Source organism: Lucilia sericata, unplaced genomic scaffold (assembly GCF_015586225.1).
Source record: "Lucilia sericata isolate MDLA Ls3-8-SP2 unplaced genomic scaffold, ASM1558622v1 Contig000555F_arrow, whole genome shotgun sequence".
Taxonomy (NCBI): Eukaryota; Metazoa; Arthropoda; class Insecta; order Diptera; family Calliphoridae; genus Lucilia; species Lucilia sericata.
The window spans coordinates 116,775-144,379 of NW_023994565.1; the positions used below are offsets into that span (position 1 = coordinate 116,775).

At 32.6% G+C, this 27,605-nt stretch overlaps 2 protein-coding genes across 2 annotated transcripts in view; one reads left to right on the forward strand and one right to left on the reverse strand.

Annotated features, from left to right (window-relative positions):
• LOC119606139 (KN motif and ankyrin repeat domain-containing protein 1) overlaps window positions 1-27,605 on the reverse strand; it is a 59,234-nt gene that overhangs the window by 19,979 nt on the left and 11,650 nt on the right. Inside the window, 2 exon segments of the mRNA XM_037959537.1 lie at window positions 8,991-9,522; window positions 13,109-13,341. Coding sequence (XP_037815465.1) covers window positions 8,991-9,522; window positions 13,109-13,341 — 765 coding nt within the window.
• LOC119606150 (probable cytochrome P450 6a21) lies at window positions 4,710-6,262 on the forward strand. Its single transcript, XM_037959548.1, has 2 exons — window positions 4,710-5,760; window positions 5,823-6,262. The coding sequence occupies exons 1-2, from the start codon at window positions 4,710-4,712 to the stop codon at window positions 6,179-6,181; spliced, it is 1,410 nt and encodes a 469-aa protein (XP_037815476.1). The 3' UTR covers window positions 6,182-6,262.

The following is a 27,605-nucleotide window of genomic DNA, read 5'->3' on the forward strand; positions in this document are numbered from 1 at the left end:
TAGAACTGAACTAGAACTGAACTAGAACTGAACTAGAACTGAACTAGAACTGAACTAGAACTGAACTAGAACTGAACTAGAACTGAACTAGAACTGAACTAGAACTGAACTAGAACTGAACTAGAACTGAACTAGAACTGAACTAGAACTGAACTAGAACTGAACTAGAACTGAACTAGAACTGAACTAGAACTGAACTAGAACTGAACTAGAACTGAACTAGAACTGAACTAGAACTGAACTAGAACTGAACTAGAACTGAACTAGAACTGAACTAGAACTGAACTAGAACTGAACTAGAACTGAACTAGAACTGAACTAGACGAACTAGAACTGAACTAGAACTGAACTAGAACTGAACTAGAACTGAACTAGAACTGAACTAGAACTGAACTAGAACTGAACTAGAACTGAACTAGAACTGAACTAGAACTGAACTAGAACTGAACTAGAACTGAACTAGAACTGAACTAGAACTGAACTAGAACTGAACTAGAACTGAACTAGAACTGAACTAGAACTGAACTAGAACTGAACTAGAACTGAACTAGAACTGAACTAGAACTGAACTAGAACTGAACTAGAACTGAACTAGAACTGAACTAGAACTGAACTAGAACTGAACTAGAACTGAACTAGAACTGAACTAGAACTGAACTAGAACTGAACTAGAACTGAACTAGAACTGAACTAGAACTGAACTAGAACTGAACTAGAACTGAACTAGAACTGAACTAGAACTGAACTAGAACTGAACTAGAACTGAACTAGAACTGAACTAGAACTGAACTAGAACTGAACTAGAACTGAACTAGAACTGAACTAGAACTGAACTAGAACTGAACTAGAACTGAACTAGAATGAACTAGAACTGAACTAGAACTGAACTAGAACTGAACTAGAACTGACTAGAACTGAACTAGAAACTGAACTAGAACTGAACTAGAACTGAACTAGAACTGAACTAGAACTGAACTAGAACTGAACTAGAACTGAAACTAGAACTGAACTAGAACTGAACTAGAACTGAACTAGAACTGAACTAGAACTGAAACAGAACTGAACTAGAACTGAACTAGAACTGAACTAGAACTGAACTAGAACTGAACTAGAACTGACCTAGAACTGAACTAGAACTGAACTAGAACTGAAATCAGAACTGAACTAGAACTGAACTAGAACTGAACTAGAACTGAACTAGAACTGAACTAGAACTGAACTAGAACTGAACTAGAACTGAACTAGAACTGACTAGAACTGAACTAGGAACTGAAACTAGAACTGAATCTAGAACTGAACTAGAACTGAACTGAGAACTGAACTAGAACTGACTAGAACTGAACTAGAACTGAACTAGAACTGAACTAGAACTGAAACTAGAACTGAACTAAACTGAACTAGAACTGAACTAGAAATGAACTAGACTGAACTAGAACTGAACTAGAACTGAACTAGACTGAACTAGAACTGAACTAGAACTGGAACTAGAACTGACTAGACTGAACTAGAACTGAACTAGAACTGAACTAGAACTGAACTAGAACTGAACTAGAACTGAACTAGAACTGGACTAGAACTGAACTAAATTTCACGTAAAAGAAAATATTTATGTATATTTTGAAATTGTAACTGTCGCTAACAAATCCAAACTGCAATTGCTTAATACTGTCTTAAAAATAAATAAAAATAAATAATTCAATATTTTACTGAATTGACAAATCTAAAACAAAATTTGCATTTTAAAAACTACATTAAATCTTTACCAAAATATTATGCAAAAAAAAAATTATAAAAAAAAACTTCAACAAAATAAATTAAATGGCAGACAGAAAAACATTAAACTGTAAAAATAAATAAAAAATCCACATTGTATATAACAAATACGATTTTTCTTAAAATTTGAAATTTTCAATAGGATTTAACTGATTTTGGTAAGTGAGGAATTTAAAAGCAACTGCATATAAAAATTTATTTTAAATTTTACGTTGATTGAATTTGTTTGCAAAAATAGTGGGTTGCATAAATTATGTTGGCTGTTGGCAGTTGGCATGGTGGCTGGATTTTTGTAAAATAAAATTCAATTTTAAACAAACAAATTTCCAAATTGACAAATATGGTGGGCCATAATTCTACTAAAACAGCTGCCTTGTGTTTTTTTGTTTGTTTGTGTTTTTTTAGTTAACAATTGACAAAATACTTGTAAATATTAAATAAACATTAATTGCCTGATTTTTTTTTTTTTGTTATTTTTTATGTTTGTACAATTATTTTCTATATTTTTTTAGAGCATTTGATGCTGTGTTTTTTCTAATCATACAAAACAGTTGTTGCGTGAGTCTATGAATCACTCTACACAGTTCGTGCAAAATATAAAGAAATACATACGAAAAAATATAAGAAACTTTGTATCTATAGAAAACATTCATACACTTAATATTATTTAGACAAATGGTGTTTTTTCTATTTTAGTTCATTTTCCCCACGTCATACAAAACAAAAACAAAATTATACACGAGTTTTTCAAAAACGTTTTAATGTTATATAAAAAATATATATTAATGCGTCACATGTTACAGATTTTTTAATAACAAAATGTGTTTATTCTGTAACATTTTATCAAATATATTTTTTTAGAAAAATTGGTTTGGTGTAAATAATAATTTTATAGATATACATTAGAATATGCATGTTTTAGGCAAGACAGAATACTTTGAAATCTTACATTAGATATTTTTTAACTTTACTTCAGTTCTTGCTCAGATCTAGTTCAGTTTTAGTTCAATTCTAGTTCAGTTCTAGTTCAGTTCTAGTTCAGTTCTAGTTCAGTTCTAGTTCAGTTCTAGTTCAGTTCTAGTTCAGTTCTAGTTCAGTTCTAGTTCTAGTTCAGTTCTAGTTCAGTTCTAGTTCAGTTCTAGTTCAGTTCTAGTTCAGTTCTAGGTTAGTTCTAGTTAGTTCTAGTTCAGTTCTAGTTCAGTTCTAGTAGTTCAGTTCTAGTTCAGTTCTAGTTCAGTTCAGTTCTAGTTCAGTTCTAGTTCAGTTCTAGTTCAGTTCTAGTTCAGTTCTAGTTCAGTTCTAGTTCAGTTCTAGTTCAGTTCTAGTTCAGTTCTAGTTCAGTTCTAGTTCAGTTCTTGTTCAGTTCTAGTTCAGTTCTAGTTCTAGTTCAGTTCTAGTTCAGTTCTAGTTCAGTTCTAGTTCAGTTCTAGTTCAGTTCTAGTTCAGTTCTAGTTCAGTTCTAGTTCAGTTCTAGTTCAGTTCTAGTTCAGTTCTAGTTCTAGTTCAGTTCTAGTTCAGTTCTAGTTCAGTTCTAGTTCAGTTCTAGTTTAGTTCTAGTTCAGTTCTAGTTCAGTTCTAGTTCAGTTCTAGTTCAGTTCTAGTTCAGTTCTAGTTCAGTTCTAGTTCAGTTCTAGTTCAGTTCTAGTTCAGTTCTAGTTCAGTTCTAGTTCAGTTCTAGTTCAGTTCTAGTTCAGTTCCAGTTCAGTTCTAGTTCAGTTCCTAGTTCAGTTCTAGTTCAGTCTAGTTCAGTTCTAGTTCAGTTCTAGTTCAGTTCTATCTCAGTTCTAGCTCAGTTCTAGTTCAGTTCTAGTCAGTTCTAGTTCAGTTCTAGTTCAGTTCTAGTTCATTTAGTCAGTTTAGTTCAGTTCTAGTTCAGTTCTAGTTCAGTTCTAGTTCAGTTCTAGTTCAGTTATAGTTCAGTTCTAGTTCAGTTCTAGTTCAGTTCTAGTTCAGTTCTAGTTCAGTTCTAGTTCAGTTCTAGTCAGTTCTAGTTCAGTTCTAGTCCGTTCTAGTTCAGTTCTAGTTCAGTTCTAGTTCAGTTCTAGTTCAGTTCTAGTTCAGTTTCTAGTTCAGTTCTAGTTCAGTTCTAGTTCAGTTCTAGTTCAGTTCTAGTTCCGTTCCTAGTTCAGTTCTAGTTCAGTTCTAGTTCAGTTCTAGTTCAGTCTAGTCAGTTCTAGTTCAGTTCTAGTTCAGTTCTAGTTCAGTTCTAGTTCAGTTCTAGTTCAGTTCTAGTCAGTTCTAGTTCAGTTCTAGTTCAGTTCTAGTTCAGTTCTAGTTCAGTTCTAGTTCAGTTCTAGTTCAGTTCTAGTTCAGGTTCTAGTTCAGTTCTAGTTCAGTTCTAGTTCGTCTAGTTCAGTTCTAGTTCAGTTCTAGTTTCAGTTTCTAGTTCAGTTCTAGTTCAGTTCTAGTTCAGTTCTTAGTTCAGTTCTAGTTCAGTTCTAGTTCAGTTCTAGTTCAGTTCTAGTTCAGTTCTAGTTCAGTTCTAGTCAGTTCTTCTAGTTCAGTTCTAGTTCCGTTTAGTTCAGTTCTAGTTCAGTTCTAGTCCAGTTCTAGTTCAGTTCTAGTTCAGTTCTAGTTCAGTTCTAGTTCAGTTCTAGTTTCAGTTGTAGTTCAGTTCTAGTTCAGTTCTAGTTCAGTTCTAGTTCAGTTCTGTTCAGTTCTAGTTCAGTTCTAGTTCAGTTCTAGTTCAGTTCGTTCAGTTCTAGTTCAGTTCTTAGTTCAGTTCTAAATGAGCACATTTTCTCTTAAATTGTGAAATCGTTAAGTTTCGTACAATACATACAAAAATATTATCAGATTCGAAAAATTTCTCAGAAACATTATCGCTAGAGTTCCTACTCCCTTCGCTACTCTTATCATCATAAATATAATAAACAACATTTATAAAATCGCACTCAGTATTAAAGTTACATTAAACAGAAAATAATCCAAAAAAAATGTCCACTACTCTTATCTTACTGACCACTATTACAGTTCTTGTAAGTCTACTATTTTACCATGTCAAACGTAAACTCAATTATTGGCAAGATCAAAAAATACCTCATCAAAAACCCAGTCTAATAGTGGGCAATTTTCAAGGCCTGCGCAAGAGCCACAGTATGGCGGAAATTTTTACTCAACATTATGAGCAATTTAAAGGTACCGGACCCTTTAGTGGTTTCTATTTTATACATCGTGCAGCAGTCGTAGTATTGGATAAACAGTTGATGAAAAATATTTTAATCAAAGATTTCAATAATTTTACCAATCGGGGTTTATACAACAATGTGAAAGATGACCCTTTAACAGGGCGCCTATTTTTACTAGATGGAGCGGAATGGAAAAATATGAGAAATAAACTATCGCCTACATTTAGTTCGGGTAAAATGAAAGGCATGTATGAATTAGTATTAAAACAAGCCGATCAATTGATAGAAGTGGAACAAAATCCCGTAATGGAAATAAAAGATATTATGGCCCGCTTTACCACCGATGTTATAGGCTCTTGTGCTTTTGGTATTAACTGCAATAGTTTAAGAGATCCCCAGGCCGAGTTTCGTGTTATGGGTTTACGTTCCTTAAATGAACGCAGACATGGCCCTTTAATATCGGGCTTTATGCAGGGCTTTCCAGATTCAGCTAGGAAACTGCATTTACGTTCTATACCAGATGATATCAATGATTTCTTTATGCGTATTGTTCTTGAAATTCTAGAATATCGTGAGCAAAATAATATCTCTAGTAATGATTTTTTGGGTATTTTAACTAGTATGAAAAAAGAGACGGGAGTTAAGTTAACAATGGAACAAATGGCAGCTCAGGCTTTTGTATTCTTTTTGGGAGGTTTTGAAACATCGTCTTCAACATTGGGTTTTGCTTTATATGAATTGGCTTTGCAGCAGCAAATACAAGATAATTTAAGACAGGAAATCAAAGAGTCTTTTAAAGGAAACAATATTGAGTATGAAGCCCTGCACCAACTGAAATTTATGGGTCAAATTATTTCAGGTGAGTTAATAGAGTATATTACACAAAATTTTATTAATATTAAACGTCTATAACTTTTTTAGAAACTTTACGCAAATACCCTGTAATACCTCTCATAACTCGGCAGGCCTTAAATGATTACCCGATTCCTGACTATCCTGGTTATGTCATCAAAAAAGACATGCCCGTCTTTATACCCATTTACGCTTTTCACCATGATGCTAATTATTATCCAGAACCGGAAAAATTTAAACCCGAAAGATTTGCTTCTACGGAAGATGCTTCCAAAGATTCTCTTACCTGGCTACCATTTGGTGAGGGTCCTCGCAATTGTATTGGTTTACGTTTTGGTCTCATGCAAACTAGAGTGGCTTTGGCTTATCTTTTAAAACATTTTAAATTTTCGGTTTGTGAGAAAACTGAAGTACCTTTAGTTTTTTGATAAGACGTCGGTGCTTTTGTCTGCTAAGAATGGTATTTTTTTGAAAACTGGAGAAAATATTGTAAATTCAATTAGATATTTGCTTCCAATAGCTTTCAAGTTCAGTTCTAATTCACTACTAGTTCTAGTTAAAGTTCAGTTCTAGTTCAGTTCTAGTTCAGTTCTAGTTCAGTTCTAGTTCAGTTCTAGTTCAGTTCTAGTTCACTTCTAGTTCAGTTCTAGTTCAGTTCTAGTTCAGTTCTAGTTCAGTTCTAGTTCAGTTCTAGTTCAGTTCTAGTTCAGTTCTAGTTCAGTTCTAGTTCAGTTCTAGTTCAGTTCTAGTTCAGTTCTAGTTCAGTTCAGTTCTAGTTCAGTTCTAGTTCAGTTCTAGTTCAGTTCTAGTTCAGTCTAGTTCAGTCTAGTTCAGTTCTAGTTCGGTCTAAGTTCAGTTCTAGTTCAGTTCTAGTTCAGTTCTAGTTCAGTTTCTAGTTCAGTTCTAGTTCAGTTCTAGTTCAGTTCTAGTTCAGTTCTAGTTCAGTTCTAGTCAGTTCTAGTTCAGTTCTAGTTCAGTTCTAGTTCAGTTCTAGTTCAGTTCTAGTTCAGTTCTAGTTCAGTTCTAGTTCAGTTCTAGTTCAGTCTAGTTTCAATTCTAGTTCAGTTCTAGTTCAGTTCTAGTTCAGTTCTATTCAGTTCTAGTTCAGTTCTAGTTCAGTTAGTTCAGTTCTAGTTCAGTTCTAGTTCAGTTCTAGTTCAGTTCTAGTTTCAGTTCTAGTTCAGTTCTAGTTCAGTTCTAGTTCAGTTCTAGTTCAGTTCTAGTTCAGTTCTAGTTCAGTTCTAGTTCAGTTCTAGTTCAGTCTAGTTCGTTGTAGTTCAGTTCTAGTTCAGTTCTAGTTCAGTTCTAGTTCAGTTCTAGTTCAGTTCTAGTTCAGTTCTAGTTCAGTTCTAGTTCAGTTCTAGTTCAGTTCTAGTTCAGTTCTAGTTCAGTTCTAGTTCAGTTCTAGTTCAGTTCTAGTTCAGTTCTAGTTCAGTTTTAGTTCAGTTCTAGTTCAGTTCCAGTTCAGTTCCAGTTCAGTTCTAGTTCAGTTCTAGTTCAGTTCTAGTTCAGTTCTAGTTCAGTTCTAGTTCAGTTCTAGTTCAGTTCTAGTTCAGTTCTAGTTCAGTTCTAGTTCAGTTCTAGTTCAGTTCTAGTTCAGTTCTAGTTCAGTTCTAGTTCAGTTCTAGTTCAGTTCTAGTTCAGTTCTAGTTCAGTTCTAATTCAGTTCTAGTTCAGTTCTAGTTCAGTTCTAGTTCAGTTCTAGTTCAGTTCTAGTTCAATTCTAGTTCAGTTCTAGTTCAGTTCTAGTTCAGTTCTAGTTCAGTTCTAGTTCAGTTCTAGTTCAGTTCTAGTTCAGTTCTAGTTCAGTTCTAGTTCAGTTCTAGTTCAGTTCTAGTTCAGTTCTAGTTCAGTTCTAGTTCAGTTCTAGTTCAGTTCTAGTTCAGTTCTAGTTCAGTTCTAGTTCAGTTCTAGTTCAGTTCTAGTTCAGTTCTAGTTCAGTTCTAGTTCAGTTCTAGTTCAGTTCTAGTTCAGTTCTAGTTCAGTTCTAGTTCAGTTCTAGTTCAGTTCTAGTTCAGTTCTAGTTCAGTTCTAGTTCAGTTCTAGTTCAGTTCTAGTTCAGTTCTAGTTCAGTTCTAGTTCAGTTCTAGTTCAGTTCTAGTTCAGTTCTAGTTCAGTTCTAGTTCAGTTCTAGTTCAGTTCTAGTTCAGTTCTAGTTCAGTTCTAGTTCAGTTCTAGTTCAGTTCTAGTTCAGTTCTAGTTCAGTTCTAGTTCAATTCTAGTTCAGTTCTATTGTAGTTCTAGTTAAGTTCTAGTGAATTCATTGCTTTAAATAAAGAAAATTATGTTTGAATAAAGTGGAAAAAAAGAACGAATACGTCATTTTAATGATCTTACTAAAATGTGAAAGCAGAGAAGCTCATGAGAGAGCTCTTTACGGATACCAGATCTATATGCGGAGAGTAAAAAATAGTTTTGAGACTGATTCTTATGCAAAAGTGAGCTCCAACTTTTTTATAATTAAAACAGTTTTGCAACACTTTTCCTAACAATATTCAGTTATTTCAAAACTTTGTTCACTTTTGCATCATGTTTACATTTGACATAACATTTCAGCATTATATTCACTTTTAGTTTTAGTAGTTTTTTTTTAAGTTACTTAAACTTCTATTGAATCTAAAATTAGTTTGTTAAAGTTTTCAAAACAGCAAAAAAAAAAAAAAACTCCAACCGAAAAAAATTTCAAACAAATAAAATGTTTTTAGCATAAAAAGATTTTGCAACGACACATTTGATGTGAAATGAACGTGATCTTCACAATGTTTTTGTACACAATTTAAAAAAACAAACATACAAAATGCTAAATTTGCATAAACTGCAACAAAAAAAAAAATAAAGTATAGAAAATCCGATTTGATATAAAGTAATCAAAGAGTTTATTTTTTCGATTTTGCAAGGTTTCAAAAGCATTTGCAAGAAAAAAATTAACACAACACAATAAATGACTAAGAAAATTGAGGAAGAAGATTTGCATACAAACACAATTAATGCGACAGGCGATAAAGTGCTTAATTCTCTAGAGAGAAGATAATCGTCAAAGAACTAATTGTGTGAATAATTCTTTGAGTAAAGGGATGTGCTTATGTTGTCTATATAACTATTTATATCAAAACACCACTTTTTCACTAGTTATATAACTAGTTCTTTTCAACTAATAGTTATCAAGTTTCCTTCAAAGTTTTTAAACTTAGCTGTAAAGCTTTATATTGAAGTTAAATAAAAGGGAGAAAAACTTACCTCTTGTAACATAATTCGCTGAATCCCAGGACCAACCACCATTACGTGGCCTCTCCTGATAACTATAACTCATCGCCTTGGGAAAGTTATTATTACGATCCATGCTAAAGTAGTTATTAAGACCCGGCTTTGTGATTCGACCACCAATCAAATCCCCACCTCCTGAATCATCTCTTTGACCCGCCTTTTTACGCTTCATAGAAGCACGCTCTAAAGTTCTTTCAAAATCACTGCACACCTCATCTAAAGCATCATGAAGAAAAGCTTTAGTTTCTGGAGGACTTACGGCGGGTTTGCGCATCGGATATGGAACATCACTTTCTGCTCCTCGATAAGAGGAACAGGTAGATGAGGCCGTACCAAAGGGAGACTCAGAACGGGGATAGTTTGAGGTTTGTGAACCATAAGTAAAACGTGGCACCGATGAAGATCTCTGGCGTGAGGGCTGTTGATACTGATAGGGTGTAGATGTGAAAGAGGGTGTACGTTGTAGGGTTTGGTATGGCGAATCCAGTTCGTTTTCCTGCGGCAGCTAGAAAGAAAAATAATAATTTAATTAATTCGCTTTTTTGCCATAATTTCAATTATATTTCATTATAGTGATGAGTGAAAGCTGTGCATAATTTTGATACTTAATTTTTTAGATTTTAGTGTTTTTATGGGACCTCTTTGATGTTGCCAACACGTGTTGAAATTTGCTACAGTTTACTGTGTAGTTAATACATTTTGTCACACTTTTTAAATTGCCATCGAAATGGCGATCTGTGTGACTGTCTGTCGGCTTGTTTGTATACTTTAACGCCTGTGTGCCTGTTAGATTGAATGTGGTTTTTTTATCAGAGGTCGACATAAGGAGAAGAAGCCGCAGATGGGAATAAAACTGAAATCATATTCAGCGAATAGTCTCTAGAATAATCTCTAGTTCAGTCCATATTACAGTCTAGTTTATAGTCTACTTTATAGTCTAGTTTATACTCTAGTCTATAGTCTAGTCTATAGTCTAGTCTATAGTCTAGTCTATAGTCTAGTCTATAGTCTAGTCTATAGTCTAGTCTATAGTCTAGTCTATAGTCTAGTCTAGTCTAGTCTATAGTCTAGTCTATAGTCTAGTCTATAGTCTAGTCTATAGTCTAGTCTATAGTCTAGTCTATAGTCTAGTCTATAGTCTAGTCTATAGTCTAGCCTATAGTCTAGTCTATAGTATAGTCTATAGTCTAGTCTATAGTCTAGTCTATAGTCTAGTCTATAGTCTAGTCTATAGTCTAGTCTATAGCCTAGTCTATAGTCTAGTCTATAGTCTAGTCTATAGTCTAGTCTATAGTATAGTCTATAGTCTAGTCTAGTCTAGTCTATAGTCTAGTCTAGTCTATAGTCTAGTCTATAGTCTAGTCTAGTCTATAGTCTAGTCTAGTCTATAGTCTAGTCTATAGTCTAGTCTATAGTCTAGTCTATAGTCTAGTCTATAGTCTAGTCTATAGTCTAGTCTATAGTCTAGTCTATAGTCTAGTCTATAGTCTAGTCTATAGTCTAGTCTATAGTCTAGTCTATAGTCTAGTCTATAGTCTAGTCTATAGTCTAGTCTATAGTCTAGTCTATAGTCTCGTCTATAGTCTCGTCTATAGTCTAGTCTATAGTCTAGTCTATAGTCTAGTCTATAGTCTAGTCTATAGTCTAGTCTATAGTCTCGTCTATAGTCTAGTCTATAGTCTAGTCTATAGTCTAGTCTATAGTCTAGTCTATAGTCTAGTCTATAGTCTAGTCTATAGTCTAGTCTATAGTCTAGTCTATAGTCTAGTCTATAGTCTAGTCTATAGTCTCGTCTATAGTCTAGTCTATAGTCTAGTCTATAGTCTAGTCTATAGTCTAGTCTATAGTCTCGTCTATAGTCTAGTCTATAGTCTAGTCTATAGTCTCGTCTATAGTCTAGTCTATAGTCTAGTCTATAGTCTAGTCTATAGTCTAGTCTATACTCTAGTCTATAGTCTAGTCTATAGTCTAGTCTATGTCTAGTCTATAGTCTAGTCTATAGTCTAGTCTATAGTCTAGTCTATAGTCTAGTCTATAGTCTAGTCTATAGTCTAGTCTATAGTCTAGTCTATAGTCTAGTCTATAGTCTAGTCTATAGTCTAGTCTATAGTCTAGTCTATAGTCTAGTCTATAGTCTAGTCTATAGTCTAGTCTATAGTCTAGTCTATAGTCTAGTCTATAGTCTAGTCTATAGTCTAGTCTATAGTCTAGTCTATAGTCTAGTCTATAGTCTAGTCTATAGTCTAGTCTATAGTCTAGTCTATAGTCTAGTCTATAGTCTAGTCTATAGTCTAGTCTATAGTCTAGTCCTATAGTCTAGTCTATAGTCTAGTCTATAGTCTAGTCTATAGTCTAGTCTATAGTCTAGTCTATAGTCTAGTCTATAGTCTAGTCTATAGTCTAGTCTATAGTCTAGTCTATAGTCTAGTCTATAGTCTAGTCTATATTCTAGTCTATGTCTAGTCTATAGTCTAGTCTATAGTCTTAGTCTATAGTCTAGTCTATAGTCTAGTCTATAGTCTAGTCTATAGTCTAGTCTATAGTCTAGTCTATAGTCTAGTCTATAGTCTAGTCTATAGTCTAGTCTATAGTCTAGTCTATATATAGTCTAGTCTATAGTCTAGTCTATAGTCTAGTTCTATAGTCTAGTCTATAGTCTAGTCTATAGTCTAGTCTATAGTCTAGTCTATAGTCTAGTCTAGTCTAGTCCTATGTCTAGTCGATAGTCTAGTCTATAGTCTAGTCTATAGTCTAGTCTATAGTCTAGTCTATAGTCTAGTCTATAGTCTAGTCTATAGTCCTAGTCTATAGTCTAGTCTATAGTCTAGTCTATAGTCTATTCTATAGTCTAGTCTATAGTCTAGTCTATAGTCTAGTCTATAGTCGAGTCTAGTCTATCTATAGTCTAGTCTATAGTCTAGTCTATAGTCTAGTCTATAGTCCTAGTCTATAGTCTAGTCTATAGTCTAGTCTATAGTCTAGTCTATAGTCTAGTCTATAGTCTATCTTAGTCTATATCTAGTCTATAGTCTAGTCTATAGTCCTATAGTCTAGTCTAGTCTATAGTCTAGTCTATAGTCTAGTCTATAGTCTAGTCTATAGTCTAGTCTATAGTCTAGTCTATAGTCTAGTATAGTCTAGTATAGTCTAGACTATAGTCTAGTCTATAGTCTAGTCTATAGTCTAGTCTATAGTCTAGTCTATAGTCTAGTCTATAGTCTAGTCTATAGTCTAGTCTATAGTCTAGTCTATAGTCTAGTCCTATAGTCTAGTCTATAGTCTATAGAATAATCTATAGACTAGACCATAGTCTAGTCTACAGTTTATTCTATAGTCTAGTATATAAACTATATTAAAACTTCTGTTCACTCTTTGTATCGATCTCTGCTTTATTTAACTTACAGATCAAAGTCTTTTTTATGGCCTCAAATGAAACTCCTTTGCTAAAGTTGCCAACAAATTTCATGTTTTAGTTTAATCACAATATTTCTTGTGGCAATAGTTTTTTCTTTCTACTCCTATTTGCCTGCGCTCAAAGTGTTGAAAATTTTTATGAACTAATGAAAATTTTATGATTATTTCTACGAGATTGAACCGTCAGCTATGTGCAACAAAATGAATGAAATATGGTATTGCTGTTAAAGCTAATCAAATGAAGGTAATTTAAAACTAAATAGCCACTTAACAGAAAATAAAATTTCATTTTTATAAAAGTTTTTAATTAAAGGAAAAGTTGAAATTCCTCGGCATTATAATATTATAAATATTTTTTTTAATAAACTTTATCTTATTAAACCAAAGACAAATCTTATAACTAAAACAGTTAGCAATAAATTAATCAAAATATAAATTTCCAAACATAACGCCCGCTTAAGCCAAAAACAAAATAAGGCTCCACAATATCATTATAAAAAAAAAAACAAATTTTGCAAATAATACCTTCAATATTTCAACTTCAAACCAACAAAACAAAATTGTTTTTCTTCTTCTTCTTTTTTTCAATAGGCGGCATAAATTATTTGATTTTTGTCTGTATTCAACCTACACTTGAGTGCACATTTTAGAAACTTTTTTTTCGTAACCACACTTACCTCGGTTAAAGTTTGCTGTCTATCGCTGCTATCCCATTGATCGAATATTGAATCCAAACCCAACATAAATTCCATTGATTTTCGTGATCGTCGTCGGCTGCGCCGCTGTAATTCTTCTTCGGATGGCTTAGCATTGGCCAGCGATTCACAATAGCGTACAAAATCCAAATCGATGTGATAGCCATAAGGACAACAATTACAGCTGCGTACATTGGCATATTGTGGTAAATTACCTACAGCAAAGTTGAAGAGAAAAAAAATTAAATAATGAAACATAAATAAGAATAAGTTTTTTTATTATTTGGTTTTGTACATAAATAAGTATTTTTTTTTTCTAAAATTTATTGTGGTATTTATGTCACATTGTGGTGAAGTTATTGGATGGTAGTTTAAGTTTTATTAGAAGTTGGCAACATGTAGCAGAGTCTGTAGTCTGGCATATAGTACAGTCGATAGGAGGGACAATAAAAAGTCTGGAGAAGTCTTGACTATACTTAGTAGAGTGTACAGTCTGGACTAGACTGGACTATAGTCGAGTCTGTAGTCTAGACTATAGCCGAGTTAACAGACTGAACTATAGCCGAGTTAATAAACTGGACTATAGTCGAGTCTACAGCCTGGACTATAGTCGAGTCAATAGTCGTGATTTTAGTCGAGTCTATAGTCTGGATTATAGTCTAGTCTATAGTCTGGACTATAGTCTAGTCTACAGTCTGGACTATAGTCGAGTCTATAGTCTGGACTACAGTCAAGTCCATAGTCTGGACTACAGTCTAGTCAATAGTATGGACTATAGTCGGGTCTATAGGCTGAACTATAGTCGAGTCTATAGTCTGGATTATAGTCGAGTCTATAGTCTGGATTATAGTCGAGAATATAGTCTGGTTTATATATATAGTCTGGACTATGGTCGAGTCTATAGTCTAGACTATAGCCGAGTTAATAGGCTGGACTATAGTCGAGTCTAGAGTCTGGACTATACTCGAGTCTATAGTCTGGACTTTAGTCGAGTCAATAGTCGTGATTTTATTCGAGTCTATAGTCTGGATTGTAGTCGAGTCTGGACTATAGTCGAGTCTACAGTCTGGACTATAGTCGAGTCTATAGTCTGGACTACAATCAAGCCTATAGTCTGGACTACAGTCAAGTCATTAGTCTGGACTATAGTCGGGTCTATAGTCTGGACTATAGTCGAGTCTATAGTCTGGATTATACTCGAGTCTATAGTCTGGATTATAGTCGAGTCTATAGTCTGGACTACAGTCAAGTCATTAGTCTGGGCTATAGTCGGGTCTATAGTCTGGACTATAGTCGAGTCTAGAGTTTGGACTATAGTCAAGTCTATAGTGTGGCCTATAGTCGAGCCCATAGTCTGGACTGTAGTCGAGTTTATAATCTGGTCTATAGTGAAGGCTATAGTCTGGTCTATAGTCGAGTCTATAGTCTGGTCTATAGTCAAGTCTATAGTCTGGTCTATAGCCTGGTCTATAGTCAAGTCTATAGTCTGGTCTATAGCCTGGACTATAGTCGAGTCTATAGTCTGAACTATAGTCAAGTCTATAGTCTGAACTATAGTGGAGTCTATAATCTGAACTATAGTCGAGTCAATAGTCTGGACTAGAGTCGAGTCTATAGTCTGGATTATAATCGAGTCAATTGTCTGCACTAATTTCGAGTTGTGTACTATAAACGAGTCTTTTGTCGAGTCTGTAGTCTAGTCTAGAGTCAATTCTATAGTCTAGTCTTCAGAGTAGTCTATAGTCTAGTATACAGTCGAGCCTATATTGTGTATTATAGCCTAGTCTATAGCCGAGCCTTTAGTCTATATACTAGTCTATAGGCTGGACTGTAGTCTAGGCTACAGCCTAATCAATAGTCTGGGTCTATTTGGACTCTAGTATGGTTTATGATCTGGACTGTAGTCTTGTCCATATTCTGCACAATAATCTGGTTCATAGTAAGGAACAGGGTCCGGATTGTAGCCCTTTCTAACTATTCTATAGTTAGATTCTGTATTTTGAACCGATTTTCTTTGAATAGTAAGTAAATCTATACATAGCGGGACCTGAGAGAAGTTTTTGTTTAATTTATAAAACAGATATCTTTTATATAAACTTTTATAAAAAATTTATATACAAATTTAATATTTGTTTTAAACGATTTTTTTTTCTTTTTTATAAACAATATTATTAATAAAAATTTAATCGAATTTGTCATCATTATGTTCAAACTTATCCCCCCTATTCAAGGTCAATTATTTTCTTAAGCTTGCATTCAAGTTCAATTTCTTTTGTTTCTTTAATACAAAATTTAAATTCAAATCGACCACAATTATGTTCAAATATGGTCAATCGAGTTTTTTTTTTTATATCTTTTAACTTAAAAGCCTTTGGCTAAAACATGATCGTAGAATTATAAGTCAAACAACAAGCTCTATAAATAAAATATGTTCAAGTACTTAAGGCCACACCTGTGGTTAAAGTGTGATAAATAAAAGGTGAATAAATATAAACTTTGGCAAAAAAAATGGAAAAAACAATTTTGTTAACACGTAAATTTTTAATAAAAAAGATAAATAATAAATAATTTTTGCAATTAATAAGGGTAATCACGGACTGTGGTGCAATATAAAGGCATTCATTAGTGATCAATATATAAGCAGTTCTTAAATTCCCACTTACTGCATATTTCCGGTATTTCTCTTAACTTCCACAATTGTAAACTTTCGGGCTTAATTTTAGTTTTTTCGTTTCGAGGTTTTCTTTTCGTTTTATTAAAATACCACAAACTTATTATTATAAATAAAAATAAATTTAAAAACATTTTGTTTTAAATTTTAAAAATATTTTCAAAATGATTTATTCGATGTTCAATAACAGCACTTTCTGATTCATATTTCTGTTCTGTTTTTCTCCACACACTTTTACTTTTTCCCCATTACGTTTATCACATTAAACTGAAATTTATTTAGATTTTATTAAAATTTTTGTTCTTTTCATAATTTTATTTATTTAAATTTTTATTATCTCATTTTGTCTCATTTTGCTATAGCTTTTTTCATATTTGTTGATTGAGTAATATTTGAAAAGTGAATAAAAAAAATTCTTGTATCTCTAATCTAATTGTTTATACTACAGCTATGAAATGTTATTAAATGGTAACTGAATAAATGGAGACAATTAAAATAACTCAGTATTTCGTAAATTCAAAAAAAAAACAAATGTTTCTGATAAGGTGTTAACACTTTTATCTTAATGAGTAGGTGTTTGGTAGGCATTAATACTAGGTAGAGTTAAATTAAATAATTGAAAAAGCTTTCGAAAGTGAAAAGCTTTAAGCGTTTGAAATTTTAGGTAGTTTTACGGTATAATTGTAAAAGGGAAATTAAAATGTACCCCAGAGGAAATTTTAACATAATTTAAAAAACATACTGCCAGACAGACAATATTTCTAACCTATAACTTGCTCAAATCTATAGTCTAGTCCATAGTCTATTCTATAGCCTAGTCCAAAGTATAGTCTATAGCCTAGCCTATAGTCTAGTTTATATATTATAGTATATATTCTAGTATATATTCTTGGCTATATTCTAGTCTACAGTCTAACCTATAGTCTAGTCTATAGTTTAGCCTATAGTCTAGTCTATAGTCTAGTCTATAGACAAGTCTATAGTCTAGCCTATAGTCTAGTCTACAGACAAGTCTATAGTCTAGCCTATAGTCTAGCCTATAGTCTAGTCTATAGACAAGTCTATAGTCTAGCCTATAGTATAGTCTATAGACAAGTCTATAGTCTAGCCTATAGGCTATAGACTTGTCTATAGACTAGAAATTTTAGGCAAGTCTATAGTCTAGCCTATAGTCTAGCCAATAGTCTAGTCTATAGACAAGTCTATAGTCTAGCCTATAGTCTAGTCTATAGACAAGTCTATAGTCTAGTCTATAGTCTAGTCTACAGACAAGTCTATAGTCTAGCCTATAGTCTAGCCTATAGTCTAGCCTATAGTCTAGCCTATAGTCTAGTCTATAGTCTAGTCTTTAGTCTAGTCTATAGTCTAGTCTATAGCATAGTCAATAGTCTAGTCTATAGTGTAGTCTACAGTCTAATTTATAGTCTAGTCTATAGTCTTATCTATAGTATAGTCTATAGTCTAGTCTATAGTCTTATCTATAGTATAGTCTATAGTCTAGTCTATAGTCAAGTCTATAGTCTTATCTATAGTATAGTCTATAGTCTAGTCTATAGTCAAGTCTATAGTCTAGTCTATAGTCAAGTCTATAGTTAAGTTTATAGTCAAGTCTATAGTCTAGTCTATAGTCTAGTCTATAGTGTAGTCTATAGTGTAGTCTATAGTGTAGTCTATAGTGTAGTCAATAGTGTAGTCTATAGTGTAGTCTATAGTGTAGTCTATAGTGTAGTCTAAAGTGTAGTCTATAGTGTAGTCTATAGTGTAGTCTATAGTCTAGTCTATAGTCTAGTCTATAGTCTAGTCTATAGTCTGGTCTATAGTCTAGTCTATAGTCTGGTCTATAGTCTAGTCTATAGTGTAGTCTATAGTGTAGTCTATAGTGTAGTCTATAGAGTAGTCTATAGTGTAGTGTATAGTGTAGTCTATAGTCTAGTCTATAGTCTACTCTATAGTCTAGTCTATAGTCTAGTCTATAGTCTAGTCTATAGTCTAGTCTATAGTCTAGTCTATAGTCTAGTCTATAGTCTAGTCTATAGTCTAGTCTATATTCTAGTCTATAGTCTAGTCTATAGTCTAGTCTATAGTCTAGTCTATAGTCTCGTCTATAGTCTAGTCTATAGTCTAGTCGATAGTCTAGTCGATAGTTTAGTCTACAGTCTGTAGTCTAATCTATAGTCTACTACATAATCTAATCTATGGTCTATAATGTAGTCTATAGTCTAGTCTATAGTCTAGTCTATAGTCTAGTCTATAGTCTAGTCTATAGTCTAGTCTATAGTCTAGTCTATAGTCTAGTCTATAGTCTAGTCTATAGTCTGGTCTATAGTCTAGTCTATAGTCTAGTCTATAGTCTAGTCTATAGTCTAGTCTATAGTCTAGTCTATAGTCTAGTCTATAGTCTAGTCTATAGTCTAGTCTATAGTCTAGTCTATAGTCTAGTCTATAGTCTAGTCTATAGTCTAGTCTATAGTCTAGTCTATAGTCTAGTCTATAGTCTAGTCCATAGTCTAGTCTATTGTCTAGTCTATAGTCCATTCTATAGTCTAGTCTATTGTCTAGTCTATAGTGTAGTCTATTGTATATTCTATAGACTAGTCTTTATTCTACAGTCTAGTTTGGGTAATAGTCAAGTTAGCAGTCTCGTGTATAGTCTGGACTTTATCCTGATATTATTTGACTTAAAATTCCTATAAAGAATTTGTCTGTATGGCAGAAAAATATGTTGCCGATTTTTCTATTTGCTTTTTACAAAGTTTCTTGTTGCTTGTCTATTTTCGACATTTTTCACCTCACAATCAAAAATAACACTCACACCCTGGTAAGACAATTTTTAAACACTTAAAATTTTCACCATTTTTTCTAACACTCTACAAAAAATTGGCTCGATTAAGAAATCAACACACCATTGATTGATTGTTCAGTTAAGAAAAACCAACGCATTGAAAGAAACAAAAAAAAAACTACAAACATTTAGTTTTTTTTAGATCCTGCATTTAAAACTTAATTAACCCATACGATCACTCACTCGATAGATCCCTTTATGGCTTTAGAAAACATTTGCTGATTTTCCAAAAAGCTACAACAAACACAACAGTAGCAAATTAATAAATTAATTTCATTTTCGTATTTTTCATGTTGTTGTTACATGTCACTAGGGATGCCAAACGGGACTGGCTTTTACAAATCCCGGGATTCGGGATTTTGAAAATTGCAATCCCGGGATCCCGGGATATTTCGGGATCCCGGGATTTTTCGGGATCCCGGGATTTTTCGGTATTTCGGGATTTTACGGGATTTCGGGATTACATGAATTTAATTATTTTATATATGAAAATCTTTAAATCATCATATTTGTAAAGAAAATTGTTTAATTTAACAGACAGAAGATATATTTAAATTAAAACAATCCAATTAATTACAATTTTTAAATAAAAACTTTCAGAATTGCATAATTTCTGAAACTTTTTAAATACATACTTACTTCCTAAATGTGGCCTCCGGTAGGTTAGTGGTTAGTGTTCTAGTCTGGTAGACCGGAGGTGGTGGGTTCGATTCCCACCTGAGGCACTGGTTAAGGAGCGCACAACAGGCCCGATAGAGGCCTAGGTGTATTTCTTCGGATTTGATGTATATACATCCTCCTTTCAAACTAACTAACTAACTAACTAACTAACTACTTCCTAAATAAAAATAAATATCAAGTTCCGAAATTAGACATAAGCACTTTTTAAAACCTCATACTGTTCCATGTGAACTAATAATTATAACAGATACCAATTCAATTATTCGAACATCAATTTAGAACCTATTCTTTGAAAAATATTTGGAATTTTACTCAAAATACATATTAGTTTTGGAACATATTATTATATTCGTAGTATTAATTTAAAATTTAAGGTGCATTCAGAACAAGGTAATTTACCTTTACCGGTATCATTCAGATTTGTAGAAAGTTAGAAATGTAAAATCCTCTAGTATTGAAAAATAAAGTTTGTATTCGACTGCGCCGAAATTAAATACCCACCATCAAAATATTGTAATGTATTGATATTAATATCAGCATCAATGTGATTTTCAGAGGAGGTCCAATTAGGTTTTTTTGTGTCAATTTTGGTCCAAATTTGCAGCCCAAATAGAATGAGTCTTCTAACTCGTGTTTTCAGCTTACAGACACAGAATATGTATACTTTTTGGGTCGGTCTACGACCAACATTGCAATGTGCTAACAAGTAAAAAGTTATAGTTGGGCGAAGCCTACCATATAATACCCTACACCAGTTATACAAATAAAATGTGATTTATTGTTCATAATAAAGCATCTAAGTTGAATTGTACCTTGCCTCAGATATAATTTAGCTATTTTTTGTTGAATAAAATTGTGTACATTTAAGTCATATTTCGAAGGGGGCTTTGCATAGGGGCTAGGGTCAAATGAGGCCGCATCATCAAAAAATACATCAGGGTCATGAAGGCTAGTATAGAACTTGGTTTTGCAGCTTTTTTGAAAATGATTCTGAGCCGATTGGTATACTTTAAGGTATAGGACCAATATTATTGTGTGTAACAAACATCAGCACAAACCCAATATACCCTCCCCACTAAAGTGGTGTAAGGTATAAAAACGAAGTGAATAAATAAATTTATATGTGCTATGTGTATGGACTCATACCACTTTAAAAAATAAAAGGTTCAAATATGTATAAAATTAGCTCTGCGGAATTTTGTTTTGCATGAGTCAAAAATAAAATAAGATCGTAATTTTCAAATTAATGAAAATTATGGCTCAAAAAAAGAAAATAAAAACAGTTTTTTGAAACAAATCCTAATCCCGAAAAAATCCCGGGATTTATTTTCCAAATCCCGGGATTCGGGATTTGCCAATCCCGAAAAATCCCGGGATTTTCGGGATCGGGATTTCGGGATTGGCATCCCTACATGTCACGCAAACAATTTTGTCATATAAAACACTTTTTTGTTGAAAAAAATTGCGATTTTTTGCTATCTTTCGTTCCTATCGCTCGCCTCAAGCAAATTACAACATTAAAACATAAGAAAAACCTCCCTCTACAGAGCTCACCTTCTTTCGATATAAATTTTTTGATCACATGTCTTAATGAAAACATAAAAAAAAAATTGGAAAATACAAAAATTTAAAACTCAAACAAACGTTCTCTGCTGGTAAATCTAAAGTCGTGTTATGAATTTTAATGATCATACAAAACGACTTAATGCAATCATCAGACAAACAGTCGCACAGCTTGGATTGCCTGCACAGCACAGCAGTACTTTTATGCATTTTAGTACTTTTTTTAGGCTCTTTGAGTTTAGCTGTTTTTTTTATAACCAACAAGAGTTACAATTTTAGACAAAATTTTTAGCTTCATTAGTGACGTTTATTAAATAAACTGCCAATAAAGGTGAATATAATTTAGTGGCTCTTTACATGTGTTTTAATGCAGTTTGTGCGGTGTGCGTGTTTTGGTTCATTGGTACCAAAAATCATTTACAAACAACAAAAAAATTTCTTAACATATTTATGATTGACATTATGGCTTTTGGTAATAGTCTGTCTGTATTTAAAATTAACAAAAAACTGAATTCCAGCTGCTTTAACAGTAGAGAATACATTAAATGTGTTAATTTTTATTTGATTTTTGTTTTCTGCATTCATTCCATAACGCCAGACACGCATGCGCCCACTACTTTAAAAAATGGTTATTATGTTTGTTTTTTTAAAAAATCTTGAAATGCAATTCGTTTCAACGCCTACACTATCATAGTCATACGTTTAACGGCAAATTCCAGTTTCTAACTTAAAGGAAGTGTATTAATTGCAGCAATTGTTTGGTTACAAAGACTTACAAACAAAAATCGAATTTTCAGTGAAAAATTTAATTTTTGGTAAAAAATTTAATTTTTAGTGAAAAATCGAATTTTTAGTGGAAAATAGAATTTTTAGTGCAAAATAGAATTTTTAGTGAAAAATTGAATTTTTAGTGAAAAATTGAATTTTTAGTAAAAATTGAATTTTAGTGAAATATTGAATTTTTAGTGAAAAATTTAATTTTTAGTGAAATATTGAATTTCTAGTGAAAATTGAATTTTTAGTGAAAAATTTAATTTTTAGTAAAAAATTTAACTTTTAGTGAAAAATTTAATTTTAGTGAAATATTGAATTTCTAGTAAAAAATCGCATTTCTTGAAAAAATCTAATTTTTAGTGAATAATCGAATTTTAAGCAAAACTTGAACTCGACTATAGACTGAACTATAGTCTCGACTATAGACTGAATTATAGTCTCGACTATAGACTAAACTATAGTCTCGACTATAGACTAAACTATAGTTTCGACTATAGACTAAACTATAGTTTCGACTATAGACTAAACTATAGTTTCGACTATAGACTAAACTATAGTCTCGACTATAGACTAAACTATAGTCACGACTATAGACTAAACTATAGTCTCGACTATAGACTAAACTATAGTCTCGACTATAGACTAAACTATAGTCTCGACTTTAGACTAAACTATAGTCTCGACTTTGGACTAAACTATAGTCTCGACTATAGACTGAACTATAGTCTCGACTATAGACCGAAGTATAGTCTCGATTATAGACTGAACTATAGTGTCGATTAGAGACTGAACTATAGTCGCATTTCAACAAAAAAGTGTTTTATAGACTAAACTTTAGTCTCGACTATAGACTGAACTATAGTCTCGATTAGAGACTGAACTATAGTCTCGACTATAGACTGATCTATAGTCTCGACTATAGACTGATCTATAGTCTCGACTATAGACTGATCTGTAGTCTCGACTATAGACTGAACTATAGTCTCGACTATAGTCTTAACTATAGTCTGGACTATAGTCAGAACTGTAGTCCGGACTATAGTCTCGACTATAGACTGAACTATAGTCTCGAGTATAAACGGATCTATAGTCTTGAGTATAAACGGATCTATAATCCATAATAATATATAATCTATAATAAATATAGATCATCTATAGTCTCGACTATAGACTGAACTACAGTGTGGACTATAGTCTGCAAAGCCTGGACTATAGTCAGAACTACAGTCTGGACTATAGACTGAACTATAGTCTGGAGTATAGTCTGAACTATAATCTGGACTATGTCAGAACTATAGTCTGTACTAGAGACTGAACTATAGTCTGAACTATAGTCTGAACTATAGTCTGGACTATAATCTGAACTATAGTCTGGACTATAGTCTGAACTAAAGTCTGGACTATAGTCTGAACTATAGTCTGGACTATAGTCTGAACTATAGTCTAGACTATAGTCTGAACTATATGTCTATATAGTCTGAACTATTGTCTGAACTATAGTCTGGATTGTAGTCTGAACTATAGTCTGGACTATAGTCTGAACTATAGTCTGGACTATAGTCTGAACTATAGTCTGGACTATAGTCTGAACTATAGTCTGGACTATAGTCTGAACTATAGTCTGGATTATAGTCTGAACTATAGTCTGGACTATAGTCTGAACTATAGTCTGGACTATAGTCTGAACTATAGTCTGGACTATAGTCTGAACTATAGTCTGGACTATAGTCTCAACGATAGTCTGGACTATAGTCTGAACTATGGTCTTCACTATAGTCTGGACTATAGTCTGAACTATAATCTGGACTATAGTCTGAACTATAGTCTGGACTATGGTCTGAACTATAGAAATATAGTCTAGTTTACTCTCTTCCCATAGTAGGGCTACTCACAGTCCGTTGTTATCCAACATAAATGATATTCTCCACAACTACCGTTTTCATTTAAAATATGTATATAATTTAGTAATAAGTTGTTGGCTTAATTTGGTACATGTTTTATATTACGAACCCAAAAAAAAAAAGTGATTAAATTATGATGGACATAAATGAATTAATAATTACAAATTTGTTTAAACACAGACAAAAGAGGAAATTTCAGTTTTTTTCTCTATACTACTAAATTACTAACAAGTACAGATATAATATATTTTATATTAAATGTTTGTCAAATTTTAAATTCTGGCAAAAGAAAAAAATCCTACAATTTTTTTCTCCTTTTTTTTTGTAATTTATGATTTCTGTTAAAATGAAAAAGTAAATGATATTGCTTTTAACTTTGCAAAAAGTAGGTCAAATGTAACACGTTGTTATTTGCAACACTCCCACATTATTGCCAAGATAAGCAGACAGACGGACAGACAGACAGTCAGCGACAGTCAGTTAGACAGCTACTGACAGTTAGTTTAGTTTGGTTTTTGAAGTCTAAGAATAACCAGAGTTCTATTTTTTATATGAAACGAGTTTAGTTGACACCCACATTGTCAGTATAGATTTTATTTATGACTTTTTTTCTATAAATTGCAAAAATTATTTGGAAAAAAATCGAAAAAATAAAACTCAATTGTCACAATTAACAATTTGAACAAGAGGAATTGCTTAATAGTTTTAGAAATTAATTCAATTAAACGTACTTTATGAAGAAATTATAAAGAAATTTGAGTATAAACTGATGAAAAAGACAAAACGTCTAGTTAAGCAACATTAGGGATGTTCACAGATTTCCACAAAAAAGTCATATTTATGTTGTGGGGGTAAACTGTAATCTTGGTTACTGAACGTCTCACTTTTCCTTCGAAAACTTGATTTTAAAATTGAATTTTTCCCCATACTATGAATACCCCTAATGTACTCAGTTTTTCCTCTATTTCAATTTTAAAAATTCCATTGGTTGCTTCATTTTCTAACGGACAATTTTTATTGTAATTTTGCCAGCAGCAATTTGTATTAAAACCCCAGCCCACTCAAGTTCAGCTTTTTTTGACAATTTCAACAAGACTTTTCATTGAGTTTTACAACTTTGTGGTAAATTTTATAATTTTTGGGCGTTTAAAACAACTTTAAATAAGTAATTCAGCTTTTTTAAACTTTTTTAATTAACCGTAATTTTACTTCGATAAAAAACACAACTTGTAGTCTTAGAGCAAGAAAGACAAAAACAAGTCAATTTGAAGCGACAACAAATTTAATGATTATTTTTATAGATAATTGAACGGATATGGGTGTTGTCGAGTGGGCGGTTTTATTAAAAACGCTTAAATCTGTTATTTAATATTGATTTATATTATTTGTTCACAAGTTTTTTGTACTTTTTTTTAAAAAACATTTCTAATTTTCGCTTTAATCTCTCAAGTAGACAGTTTTGTGTTTGAATTTATATGTTAAAATACCGGATCATTTCAGTTTTTTGCTGTTCGTTGTCTTTAACGACTTATAGCTGATTAACAACACTTGATTTTTGGCAGATATTATCGGTTTAGTTTTTCGAACATGATTTATTGCTTGTTTGAAGATTTGCGTTTTTGAGGGAATTGATTTATTTGCCAACACTTAAATGTCAAGTGAATTAAGGTAAAGATGTAAAAGACATTTCTTTTACGTTCCCAACCGTTTAGTGGTTAGTCTGGATCATAGTCTGTAGTCTAGACTATCTTTAGTCTCGCCTGTTGTCTAATCTTTAGTTTGAACAAGTGTATAATCTGGACCATTCTACAGTCTAGGAATATAGTTTACAGTGTGATCTATAGTCTAGTCTACGGACAATAATCTAGACTAAATTCTAGTCTGGACTATAGTCTAGTCTATAGTATGAACTATAGTCTAGTTCACAGTCTGGACTCTAGTCTATATTTTGGACTATAGTCTAGTCTACAGTCTAGACTATAGTCTAGTCTACAGTCTGGACTAAAGTCAAGTCTGTAGTCTCGACTATAGTCAAGTCTGTAGTCTGGACTATAGCCAATTCTGTAGTCTGGGTTATAGTATAGTCTATAGTCTGGACTATAGTCTAGTTTATAGTCTGGACTATAGACTAGACTATAGATAGTCTATAGTCTAGTCTATAGTTTGGACTGTAGTCTAGTCTACAGTTTGGACTATAATCTAGTCTATAGTTTGGACTATAATCTAGTCTATAGTCTGGCCTATAGGCTAGCCTATAGTTTAGTCTATAGCTTGGACTATAGTCTAGTCTAGGGTTTGGACTATAGTCTAGTGTATAGTCTGGACTATAGACTAGTCTAAAGTTTGGAGTATAGTCTAGTCTATAGTCTGGACTATAGTCTGGACTATAGTCTGGACAATAGTCTAGTCTATAGTCTGGACTTTAGTCCAAACTATAGTCTAGTCTACAGTGTGGAATATAGAATAGTCTATAGTTTGGACTATGGTCTAGTCTATAGTCTGGACAGTAGTATTTACTATAATCTAGTTTATAGTCTGGACTATAGTCTAGTCTAAAGTCTGGACTATAGTAAGGTCTATAGTCTGAACTATAGTTTAGTATATAGTCTAGATTATAGTCTAGTCCATAGTCTGGGCTACAGTCTAGTCCATAGTTTGGACTGTAGTATAGTCTATAGGCTAGTCCATAGTCTAGTCTATAGTCTATACTATAGTCTAGTATATAGTCTATACTATAGTCTAGTCTAGTCTATATTCTCTACTATAGCCTAGTCTATAGTCTCTACTATAATCTTGTCTATAGTCTGGACTATAATCTAGATTATAGTCAAGTCTACAATGTAGTCTCTAGTCTGGACTGTAGTATAATCTACAGTCTTATCTATAGCATAGTCTATAGTCTGGAATATAATCTATTCTATAGTCTGGTCTATAGTCTAGTCCATAGTCTGGACTGTAGTACAGTCTACAGTCTAGTCTATAGTATGGACTATAGTCTAGTCTATAGTCTGGTCTATAGTCTAGTCCATAGTCTGGACTGCAGTCTAGTCTACAGTCTGGACTGTAGTCTATTCTATAGTCCTGTCTATAGTCTGGAGTTTAGTCTATAGTCTGGACTGCAGTCTAGTCTACAGTCTCGACAATAATTTGATCTATAGGTTGAACTATAACCTAGTTTAAACTCTGGATTATATAACACTCTATAGGCTGGCGCATAGTATAATCTGTAGACTGAGCAATAGTAAGGACTACGGTCTGGACTATAGTTACATGTTTTACACTGGAATGCAACCTTGATATCATAATTTTCCAATTAAAGTTTCATTTTCTTATTCATTCATTTAATAATAATAATAAATATTTTTCTTTCACTTTTCATTTCATTAATGAATTTTACCATAAAAACAAACTATTACGAATTTCTCTTGTTTTAAATACTTGTAGACCATATAAATAAAATCAACTAAAAATGTTTAAAAAAAAATTACAACTACTACAAGTTGTATATTTTCTTGTTTAAAAACAACAACAAAAAACATATAAGTCCAAGAAAAAGTTGTTGGCCAACTGATGACTGTTTGTTTGGTGTCCAGTAAAATCGATGAATGAATGTCGACCTGACTGAGCTCAAGCAATAAACCTGTCCAAATAGACAAAAACCAAACTAAGCTGAAAGAAACGTAACGTAAAGAAAAGAGACTACAACTACATTTTTTAATGAACACCCACATAATTACAAATAACATTAACATCAAACTTATAACAGTGATGGGCTGTTTTCATATGATGAATGGGTGTGAGGCAGCAAGTCATGTATTTCATTTGAACACCAACTAACTTTTCTTCTACAAACGAAGTAGTTTAGTTAACCTATTGTTTACATATTTGTTGAAAAACGCCCATGGCTGTAAATGTTTGTACCATGTTCATACGTGTATTTCATTTCAAACGTGCCACTGTTTTCTTTTAGTTTAAATAACTTGTATTGGAATTTAAATTATAACTATAAAAATACAGTTTAAATTAATTATATTTTTTATTGAATTT

Excerpts from the sequence above, each read along its gene's own strand:
- LOC119606150 (XM_037959548.1), top strand. The coding sequence starts at position 4,710 with ATGTCCACTACTCTTATCTTACTGACCACTATTACAGTTCTTGTAAGT. Across the intron at positions 5,761-5,822 it reads TATGGGTCAAATTATTTCAG|AAACTTTACGCAAATACCCT; the intron begins GTGAGTTAATAG and ends TAACTTTTTTAG.